A 12,002-nucleotide genomic window follows, 5' to 3' on the forward strand; every position below is an offset into this window, starting at 1 on the left:
AATGTATTTATAGAAGGCTTTGTTCATTCTTTTTTTGCAATACATGTCAAACACAAAACGGATTTATTTGTCTGAGGTGTGACATCAAATGACTAAAGGATCATTTGATTACCTTTTAGCTGTGAAGTGTAATGTTGAGTTCATCTGCAGGTGAAGTAGTCCAACACCCAGAATGTTTAAGTCAGCAACTTCAAAAAACAGTGTTGCCCTCATGTTATTTTCTCTAGAAAATCAAACCTTTGAATCTTTAATAGGTGCAGTAACAGGAGCCACATAATGTGTTCCCTAATTACGGTGTGGAAATTAACACATTATCAATTTGCCACCAAATCTCTCTTCTCTCCTCAGATGTCAATGACAATGTGCCATTTTTCACATCCTCCATCTACGAGTCCTCAGTAACAGAAGGAGCCCAGATCGGGACTTTGGTTCTCCAAGTGTCTGCCCACGACAAAGACCTAGGTCTTAATGGAGAGGTGTGTGGTTATCTGTTATGTGTCTTCATGTTGTGTGGGTGTAAAACAATGATGAGGTGTTCAACCACCTATAGACGAAAACATCCCTGTTATGCTAGAAGGGGTATTATCACACCTTAATCCCTTCAGTGTGGAAGCTTGTATTCCACAGTTGTGAAGATGGTATTGGATACTGTGCCATCACAGGTGAGTGACTGACCTGTGTGACCATATAGGTTGGATACACAGTATCAAATCTAATTGTGTCTGTAATGAGAAGACAGTCTTTGGGACCTCTTGACATGTACAGCTACAAAGCCTTTAATTGCTGCTATTTCTGCAGGTTATTGCTCGTAGGAATACTGTGGCTTGATTTTCAAATTCCCTGCACTCCACAGATTACTTACGCTCTGCTGAGCGACAGCAGTGGTGACCACCATCTGTTCCGCATTGACCCAAAACTTGGCATCATCTACACAGAAGCTGTGTTTGATCGTGAGGCCCGTAGCTCCTATTTGCTGGAAGTTCAGTCAGAAGATGGCGAGGAATCGGCGCGACCCGGCAAGAACAAACAGCCCAACTCAGGTTGGAAATTATAAGGATTTTAATGGTCAGACTTTTTCATCTAGCATTGTGTCATTAAATAGGTTAAGTACACTCACTGGGAGGAGATTTACACACATATTTGTACAGTTAGCTCAGCTTAGCACATAAAACATGGGGAAAGAGCTCGCCTGGCTCCGTTCAAAGGTAACAACATCTGCCCACAAGCATCTCTAAAGCTCACTAATTAACATGTTCGTTTGTGCAATCCGTACAAAAACCTGTAACCCCTAGCTAAGCATTAGCTTTGCCACTATCTTAGCTTAGCACCAGCCTTTTCCTTACAGACATGAGAGTGTTATGAATTATTTCATTTAACTCTTGGCAAGAAAATAAATAAACATATTTGTCTAAAATGAGAAACTATTCCGTAAAGACAATTCTAAGACCATTTTTGGGGGATTTGTATGCCATAATAAGGCAGTGACAGTTACTTCAGATTTAATGTATCCCCTATCTTTTGTAGTCATACAAATTGTTGTTTTTCAATGTATTTACATTCTAGACACTATGTGAGTTGGCAAAATTAACTTTGCCTGGTGCAATGTCCCATTCATAAAGAAACAGCGTTGTTCTTGTCCTATAAGCCTACAGGGCAATACTGAAAACTTCATTTTCCATATTGCCCTGTAGGCTTATAGGACAAGAACAACGCTGTTCTGTGCACTGTGTTTTAAACAGACCACATTGGCATGATTCGTTAATTTACACCTCAGGATTGATGTTTTTTAATTTTGGTTGTTCAAAATGTAACCAGTGTGTTTGTTTACCATCTTCTCTTTGTGACATTTTGGCAGACATGAAACCTGTATCTAGAGTGACGTAATATGGCTTTTTCTTTATTCAGAAGAGCAAATGTTTGCGTAGGAGGTATTCGGGGTAAAGGGTGATGTTTTGAAGCAGTAAAGCCTTCTCTTCAGAGTTGCAAGGGCTGCTTAGCATCTGCAATGAGCCCGAGCTATGTCTCGGGCTACGAAGCTCCCACCTCCAGAAGGGCTCATCTCCTCTGCAAACATTACCTGTCTCGCTGCGTCACCTCTGGGAGACACCAAGAGGAGGGACATGTAAAAACACCACCATCATCTCTCACTGCAGCAGCTCCAAATTAACATGTCACCCATGTATATAGTTTGAGCAGATAATTTACTCTTTCTAACTAAAGAAATAAACAGGGTAATGAGGAGGGCACCGATAAGACACCAGCACTTGTCATCTTATAAATATTTAACCTTCCCAGTAGAGAGGTTCTTTATCTACTCTCTGCAAAAAAAGCAGCTTGTTGAAGAGGTTTAGTCCCATTACTGTTATTCGTTCTATTTATAACAGTTACCCTAACAAAAACAATACACTCTTGAAAAAATTAATGTAATGTTTTTTCTGATTTCCGTGTCAATGAGGCACTGTGCGTTTGGTTAAGTGCTTCTTCCCCACAACAGTGATAATAAATTGTAGAATCAATAAACAGAAGGGGGGGAAATACACACATATTAAAAGTGTGTGTGCGTGTGTGTGTGTGCGTGTTTGTGTGTGTGTGTGCGTGTGCGCGCTATGCCGCTTAATCTTCTGCCATTCTGTTATTCTTGCAGACACAGCGTATGTGAGGGTTTTCATCAGCGACGTCAACGACAATAAACCAGTCTTTGCTCAGCGACTGTATGAAGTCGGTGTCGACGAGAATGCCGATGTGGGCCTGGCTGTTGTCACCGTTAGTGCTAATGACGAGGATGAAGGTATGCTTGATGAGGCAGCAGACTGAGGAGGTCCCAGGGAGATTTCACCGGTGCCACTTCCTAGAATTAAAGGTTAAGGAACTCAGCCAACCAGAACCCATATAAAAGTTTTTGTGTAACACTTAGAATCCTCAAAGAAGTTTCTAAATTGCACTTTCTTTATTTCTCCCTCCCCCTTGAAATAACAGTAAGCAGTAAGTATGTTGGCAGTCTGTCAGTGAATTTTCCAGCGGGGAGTCGTGTGCCAAATACACACCTTTGTGCAAAATGGCCTGCATTTTTAGCAGAAAGCATAAAGCGACCCTTTGGGCAATCTTTCCCAATCCGGCCTGAGCTCTGATGAAATCATGCCGTGTGCTTGATTTAGCAGTCGTATTTGAGTGCTTGGTAATGCACTGTTGCACATATGTTCCAGAAAGAGTGACACGCTCCCACACAGTAGGTGGGCGGGATTTAACCAATAAAGCAGTTGCTCATCCTCCGTACAGCAGTCGCCTAAGATCCCTTTATCAGGCATGTTTAGGTCCGTTAATCAAGTATTTATGGCGAGCGGGGGCGCAGCTTAGACTGGGCTGCAGCACTAATGATGAATAGCTGTGGAATAACACCGACCCCCAACATTAAAGTTGCAATACTGTTGCACTTGCGTCTGAGAGGCTACGCTCAATCTGTCTTGTTTAAAAAAAACAACACCCTGGGCTTGACTGCTGTAAGCCTGCCAGATCCCTGTGGGAGGCAGGGAGCACTTTGTCAGCTGGGGTTGTGTTAATAGGACAGATTAGTGTATTTACATGGGATTTTAGCTACTTTAAACCAACAGGATGATTGAAAACGAAGACTGTTCATTCCAGGAGATTATCTTATCTATTCCAATGTTAAACCGGTAGACTGGCTGGTCTCTATGGAGACATAGTAGATAAGTTCAGATATTGACTTCCTCTTTACTAAACTACATCCCCCCACTCGTTCTCGGGCCTCAAAATCATTCCCAAGAGGACCCTATCAAAGTGCATTACTGTACGGTGCTTTTTACTCTCACGCTGCTCCCTTTTACTTTTTTCGGCAGTCTTTTTTTAATTAGTATCTGATTAAAGCCGAGGAGACGAGGTACAACGTTACCATTTAATTAAGTAATCAAAACAAGAAAGGGATACATGAAAACCTACTAATGCTTAGGTCTTGGAGGAAATGAGGTGTAATACTCTTGTGGTTACTTAGTTCTGTTATTGCTAGAATAATAGTGCTCCCGCTTAAAAAAATAAAAGGGACAATACTGATTTATTCAGCAGCTGCCTACTACCATCTTAAAATGTCTTCAGATTCCAGTTACCTTATTAGCAGAATGCAGTGACTTCAGTGATTTCACATTCCCAGTCACGCATTTTGTAATTCCTGCCACAGGAGCCAATGCCAAGCTGCGCTACCAGATTACATCGGGCAACAAAGGTGGCGTTTTTGACATCGAGCCAGAGGTGGGGACGATCTTCATTGCGCAACCACTGGACTACGAGCAGCAGAAGAGATACAAGCTACTCGTCCTCGCATCCGACGGGAAGTGGGAAGACTATGCAGCCGTGGTGGTTACTGTGGTTAACAAGAACGACGAGGCACCGGTGTTCTCCATGAATGAGTATTATGGATCGATCACGGAGGAGCTTGATGGGTCACCTGTGTTTGTACTACAGGTGAGCTGCTGAGATGATTACTGCTAAGAGGTTTTACGCTGCAGTTTCTTGTTCATCAATCTCTTCAATCAATAGATTTATGTATTTATCTTGACAGCTTCTGTCAGTGTAGCTGTATGTGGCAGCTGAGTATTGCTTACAATTGATTGTTATTTCAGTGTATCTACTGCAAGTCTTTTTGTGTTTAAACACTACTGTATTTTAAAATATTATAATTATCATTCCATTAAGTTAGAGAGACAGTAGTGAGCGATCTTGTATGATGAATTTTACCAATAAGGCCGTCAGACCCACCCTGAGTTGCAAGACACATGCCTGATCAGAGTGCATTGCATTAATTTAGGTGGTCAGGAAAACACTTAAATTGGCTGTCTAAAAAAGCCAAAAAGACCTGAGTGATGTCTGAAAAGAGATAAGATAAAGTAGCAATTTGGGTTTGACTGGATGAATGAGTATCCGTTTTCTTCAGAAGTTGTCTTCATCTCTGCAGGTGACAGCTACTGACCCAGACAAAGATGCAGACCAGGGCGCCATACGGTATTCCATTCATGGCCAGGGGGCCGAGTCACATTTCATGATCAACGACATCACAGGGGAGATGTATGCCCAGCGCACCATGGACCGAGAGGAGCGTGCTGTCTGGCGTTTTGTTGTCATGGCAACGGACGAAGAGGGCGAAGGACTAACTGGCTTCACGGATGTTATTATTAACGTGTGGGACATCAATGACAATGCCCCTGCCTTTACGTGTGCACCTGATAATTGCCACAGTAGCGTTGCGGAGAACTCTCCTCCTGGAACATTTGTTGTGGAAATGACAGCGGTAGACGTTGACGATGCAGCCGTAGGTCAGAACGCAATCCTCACATACTGGATTACAGAGAATGTGCACAGGGCAAACAATGCAGAACTTTTCACGATTGACTCCAGCACCGGCACTGTATCTGTGGCAGCAGAGGGTCTCGACCGAGAGTTTGCTGACAGCCACCGGCTGGTCGTGGAGGCCCGAGACGGCGGGGGTATGATAGGTACAGCTACTGCCACTGTAGCCGTAACAGACATCAACGACCATGTGCCTAAGTTTAGAGAGGACCAGTGTGGTGCTCGTGTGCTTGAGAGCACTAATGAAGATGCTCCTATCCTGGAGCTGAGCGCTGTGGACCCTGACGCAGGCATGTACGGCCAGTTGGCCTTCAGTGTGGTGGCAGGAGACGCAGAGCAACGATTCTACATGGTTAGCCACAGACTGGAGCAGACGGGTACTCTGAGACTGAAGAAAAAGCTGGATTTTGAGAAGCCAGTGGAGCAGTGGTTCAACCTCACCATCAAGGTGGAGGACTCTGACTTCTCCAGCCTCATCCACTGTCAAGTTCTGGTGGAGGATGTGAATGACAATGCTCCCGTGTTTACACCAAGCTCCCACCTGCTCTCCCCTTTGCCCGAGGACGTACCTGTAGGAACCAGCATCATTCAGGTCGTGGCCAGTGACTCCGACTCAGGACTGAATGGGGACATTTTGTACAGCATTTTCCCTCAATCTGACCCATATGAACATTTTACAGTCAGCCGAGCCGGCGTGGTCACAGTTGCCACGCCGCTGGATAGGGAGACAGTGGCGAGTTACGAGGTGGTTGTTATGGCGACAGATCGGGGTACCCCGGCACTGACTGGCAGTGTCACGGTCCACTTGCCGCTGCTCGACATGAATGACAACGGGCCAGAGTTGGAGACGGCCTACACTCCGGTGCTGTGGGAGAACAGTCCAGCACCTCAAGTGGTCTGGCTCAACCGGAGCTCGACTCTGCTCTATGTTGTGGACAGAGACTCCTCGGAGCACGGGCCGCCTTTCTCTCTCTCCCTGCCCTCGCTGTACTCCATCCACTTCCACCTGCAGGATCACGGGAACGGTTCTGCCACGCTCACTGCCCTGCGGAGATTCGACAGGGAAAGGCAGAGCGAGTTCCACTTGCCGGTGATTATGATTGACAGCGGCGATCCACCAATGACAGCCACTAACACTCTTACTATCACCATTGGCGACCAGAATGATAACGCCCATCAGCCAGGAGAGAAAGATGTGTATGTGCATACCCGCAAGGGTGAGTTGCTGGCTTCCCCTCATTTCACTTTTCTTTGCCCCTTGCTTTCGCTACAGAGCTTTTCACTGCAGGCACATATTTGAATGAAGATGGGAAACTGAGGCTACAGCTGAATGGTAAAGTTTTCATTCCCATACCTGCTCGGTGTAGTCTGGAATTCATAATTGCACTCTTTCTTTTACCTTTTACATTCCAGCAGTGTTTTGTTATGGTAATATCGTTGTCAAATCCTTTCTCAAGCCCTCAGCACGTCCCTCCCTCGGCAACCCTATGCCTAAAGCTCATCTGAGCACCACATTATGATGAGAATCATCATTATTCTTTTTTGTAGTTTTTTTTTTTACCATCCAGGTAAGGTGGTTAGATATGTTGGCTTGTTAATGTTTTGATCGCACACTACATAGCAGTTTTGGTAATTGTGGAAAACAGGAAAACCGTGACTCATACAGGCTGCCATTGTTTACCCAGCTCCAGTACTCTGGCACTGCAGGTTGATAATAACATAATCCATACAGAGATAGCCGTGCTTCCTTAAGCTCCAAGCTCTCTGAAGTGGAGCACTGAAAGCCTATTCATTCCAGCACTGGGCCTCCACAGTTATGAGCATAATAAGTAGAAAAGAACACAAGAATGCAAGATAAGGAGAAGAGAGGGACGACAAGATAAGTGTTCGCATCAGCAGATTCTGTCCGGACTGAATCAATGTGTGCATGTGTGTGTGTTTACCTTGAACAGGAAGGATGGCAAATGCGGCACTGGGGAAGGTGTATGCCCCAGATCCTGATGACTGGGACAACAAGACCTACACTCTGGAGACAAGCGCAGCCAAGTAAGAGCTCTCTGTTAAATGCATATCATTATTTTCTCTGAAAACATGCTGATCTCCAAATGTGCAGCACAAGTACAAGTGCTAAAGCAAAACAGTACTAGAAGAACTGCCAACATTGTAGAGGTTGAAAAATATAGAGGATGTGGACTATTGAGGCTGTATTTCTGTATCAAGGCCTCCTTCAGTGATAACAGGTACTTCTTCTAATCTTGAATCCAATTCCCTGGCATCTAATATGAGCTACACTTTCCAAAAGGGACTCTAATAGTAGCGTCAACAGTGATTGCCATTCTGGAAAATGCAATCAGATTCAAACAAACTATCTCGGTCCACCTGTGTGGTGTTCCCGAGATGAAACAGACCATACAAACGCTGTTTGACTCCATCTGGTTCCTTGGGCAGCTATTTAGTATTCACACCTTCAAGATCAGATAAGAAATACCAATTGCACATTTGTTTTATTCATATAACAAATTCTGACAGTTACCATGACAACTATGAAGCTCTTTTGGAAACAAAGAATGTATTTTCTTTCTTCTTCTTCTTCTTCTTCTTGGCCGTTTTTTCTTTTTCAGCCTTTCTGTTTTTTTCTCAACATGAATTTGCATTAACTTCCTGCTTGAGTAAACCTAGGTACCCTGAACAATTCTCTACTTGCCTGTCTGTCAGGTACTTTTCTTCTGAACAAGAGCTCAGAAGCCACTTGTCTCATTTTTCTCCCTCTTTCTTTCATCTATCTCTGAAGCCGTCCTTTTCTACTTAACAGCTCCTCTGCTTTTCTCAGATACTTCAGCCTGAACCAGAGCTCAGGAGTGCTGACCGTCAAGCCGAACACTCCAGCAGGCAGCTACTGGTTGAGGGTCGGTGTGTCTGATGGGGTGTGGCCCGACGTGTTCTCAGGGGTCAGAGTTCATGTCAGAGAGCTGGAGGAAAAGTCCATCCTGTTGTCCGCCTCGCTGCGTCTGACCGGTAACGTTAGCAAAAACACTGACTTACCTCATGGCATAACACGATATTGTCTATAACAGTTTTTCAGTTGGATTCCCAGTCTCAATCCTCCTCCACAAAAAAGAAAGCTGGTTCTTTGTTGCCGTTGTTGTTCTATTCTTTTTTGAAGCTGATGTTGAAAGAGACAGCATCTGCCACAGTCGTGAATAAATTGGTACTTTTCATTGACTGATTATCAGGTTGTCAATCCAGTTAACGCACAAATAATAGGCTGTCAGTAGACATTTTAACACTCGCATTATTTAACAGTTCTAAGCATTGTAAAGCAATATTTCACACTGCTTGCTGGTAATAGTTTCCTTCTTCGTCCTATTCTTTTACACCCTGAAGTTTATGTTAGAGTGTTCATTTTTCTGTCAGTCTCTCAGAGCAAATGAGAGTTGTAAAGGTCAATTTGGAAGTGTCAGGTAAAGCCCTTGACATTTAAAAAGCCATTCGGCAGCTATTATGGATGCCTCTGACTCCAAGTCATTATCATTTTTGGAGATTAAAGATGACTACTAACATTCTCCAGATATTATTGGAAGGTGGCACCACAAATGTGATTGATTTCCCGGTCATTACAATATTTTGTACAAGGCAGCTCTGCAGGACCCTGACTTTATCTCAGTGAAGAAATAAAAGATTTTTACTTGACTGCATCACAACTTATTATTCTTATGGATGATTCAGTGAGGAAGTGGATCAATAGCCGGAGATGTAAGACTTGTGCCTATGGAATAAGCAACACTTTGATCAACTCCGTAGTTGTCATCGACCAGTCAGTAGTTCTCTCTTTGTCTCCTGAAGGCGTAACAGCGAGAGGATTTATCGACTCTCACGTCGAGGGGAAGAGTCGGCTGGAGACGTTCTGGGACTTCCTGTCTGAAACCTTGTCTGTCAGACCGGGGTGCATCAACATTTTCAGCATAGCAGACAGGGAGGAGAGAACCGTGGACATCCATTTCTATGTGCTCACTGACAACGGCTACCTGCGCCCTGAGAAACTGCATTCTGTCCTCACCGCACATAAAAAGAAGGTATATATATATATACACCATTGTGTCTGATAGATAGAGATCAATGCTCATATATCAAGTGATACACTTGGGAGCTTGAGTGGGAGAGATAACGGGGCTCTTTATCTGCCCTTTTATTTTCACACCAACTTCCTGTCCGTTTACTGCCTGGCCCTGTCATGTCTCTCCCATTCAATTCTTCTCTTTGTCTCCTTTCCTTTTTTTATGCTTCTTTCTGTCATCCATGTGTTGAATGAGCATAATTAAATCCCTCAGTCATTCCTAATTTGATGTCTTACTCCTTTTAAAAATCAACCAGTTATAGAAGAATAAAAGCATTTATGTAGATTAGGCCCGGCCTTTCTCTTTTGAATTGCGTGTGAAGTCTTTTAACCCTCCAAATGTATATCACTGTGCGCTCAACCACATTGGAGATACAAATCCTTGTATCTTCACTGACAATTATTGTAATTGCTGTGTTTGTCTCCCTTCTCCCCTTCTCCCCTTCTCTGGCTCTCCGCAGCTGCAGTCACTGCTGCGTGCGAATGTGAGCCAGGTGCAGGTAGATGAGTGTGTGCGCACCGACTGCAAGACAACCGGCGGCTGCTCCACACAGCTAAGCATCAGTGACACGCCAACCCTAGTAGACTCAGGTGCCTTATCCCTGGTGTCAGTGAAGGTGACGTCCTCGGCTGTGTGTGGCTGTGCTGCCAGGGAAACGACCCACCAGCCCTGCTCCTCTTACCCCATTAGCCCCTGCCTTAATGGAGGGACCTGCGTGGACACCCAGAGTGGATACAGGTGAGAGGCATGTCTGCAGGCGTTCGTGGCGACTGCAGTTGGAAGAGGCACTCAAAAGATAGGAAAAAGGAATGGGAGGTGCTGCACTATTCTATCTAGTCCTGTCAGGCTTAGTGTAAGAGTGTCATCTTGCTAGGACCAGAATTACTAACAGCCCCTCTTGTGAGAAAAAAATCTCCTTCACCTGCAACTTGACCGAAGTTGCTTGAGCTGCTTTGCTGTGTTGTTGGCTGAATATAGAGTAGCAGGTTTTTTTCAAAAGGCTTTGGGCTATTTGGAATACAGCAATGTGCATGTATGTGTATACCAACCTGAACTCTGAGTGGCCAGATTAATAAATTAGGCCTTTAGATTTATAGTCTGATATTGAACATTTTAAATGCTGGCCTGCTGTGTTTTGCAGAACTTGACAGTAAATAATGAACACAGCTTTTGTATCAAGTTCATCAGCCAGAACTTTGAATATTAACCCTATTAACCCTAAATATTTGTAAATGTGTGTAGTCAATATAAAGGCCTTCGACTTCAAGTGTATAGGTCTCTGTGGGAGTCTATCGCAGAAGAAACACCATGCAGTTCATTTCATGCACATTCTAATGCCCAGATTAAAGAAATATAGGGCAAGAGGATTAGTACTCTGGCCCCCCTCTATGCTCACAACTTCTCAAAATCTCCTTTAATGCCATTTACATGCATGCATGCAAGTTCATGTAACAGTGAACAGAAATCTCTCTTTTTTTACTTTATTTTTTAAATTGTCTCTACTGCAGCTAAACTGGACACTGCTGCGAGAAGCCCTTGTTCTGTAAGAAGACTATCTCCCCATATGAGCTGTATGTGCCCCCATATGAATGCACTACAACCATAAAGAATCCAATTTGTGCCTCTATCCTCTGTCGACGGAGCTTAACAGGCAACCTCAGACGGCAGCTGATCATATATTGTCAGAAGTGAGAAAAACATGCCCTGCACTTCTTGATTTGGATTGGCTTTGCTCTCATGAGTCACAGGAAAGAGAGGTGAAAGAGTGAGGTGCTGCGCACGCCATGTGCATATGTATGCATAAGGCTACACTCCGTCTAAGCTGTCCCTTTCGCTGCGTCTATGGATCAGTATTCCTGACATGTGTTCCTCCGCTGCAGAATAAACAGTGATGGGGAGAAATAGCCCCTAACAGCCTCAGTACACACAGACTTCCTCAGACATTGCATGGAAATAGATGGCTATGACATTATCAGCAAAGCCAGCTTTTCTACATGCCTACATTTCAGGAGATAGGAGTGATCAACCGGTGCCTTTTTTTATTTTTCTTATCACTCTATGTATCTATTCCTTTATGGCATTTTTGTATGGTTATTAAAATGTACCATTACGGTCTCACACACAAACACGTTGAAGATAGGCATGAAAAAACGTTTAATTTCCAGTTTCTGCTGGAGCAGTGATCCCTAACACTCGAGCTCTAATCAAAGTAGATAAGTACAAGAAGAGGCAATTGCACAGATATCAACCAAAGCGTGTAATACCTTAAGAATGAGAAGGGGGCGGGTGGGGATAAGTGAGAAAAAGTCCAGGAAATCAGTGACGGCACGGTGCATAGAAAAGAGAGAGAAATAGAATTAATTATCTGCTAACAAAGAAGATGCGACGTGCCGAGCAGGAGCGTTCTCTGGAGGGTTCAACCTGGGCAGCCAAGATAGATGAAGAATAGACTGGAGTAATGTTGTGTTCATAGCTAATTGATTTAAGGTAGAACTGAATATTCAGGGCTTTGTTGCGAATGCAAACAATTGA

The 12,002-nt window shown here is 44.0% G+C and overlaps 1 protein-coding gene across 1 annotated transcript in view; it reads left to right on the forward strand.

The window, feature by feature from the left end:
• Positions 1-12,002, forward strand: part of LOC117732540 (neural-cadherin-like) — a 75,845-nt gene that overhangs the window by 44,748 nt on the left and 19,095 nt on the right. Inside the window, 9 exon segments of the mRNA XM_034535549.1 lie at positions 349-476; positions 854-1,040; positions 2,645-2,788; positions 4,190-4,473; positions 4,964-6,572; positions 7,308-7,401; positions 8,186-8,370; positions 9,199-9,428; positions 9,931-10,208. Coding sequence (XP_034391440.1) covers positions 349-476; positions 854-1,040; positions 2,645-2,788; positions 4,190-4,473; positions 4,964-6,572; positions 7,308-7,401; positions 8,186-8,370; positions 9,199-9,428; positions 9,931-10,208 — 3,139 coding nt within the window.

This window comes from Cyclopterus lumpus, chromosome 6 (assembly GCF_009769545.1).
Source record: "Cyclopterus lumpus isolate fCycLum1 chromosome 6, fCycLum1.pri, whole genome shotgun sequence".
Classification (NCBI taxonomy): Eukaryota; Metazoa; Chordata; class Actinopteri; order Perciformes; family Cyclopteridae; genus Cyclopterus; species Cyclopterus lumpus.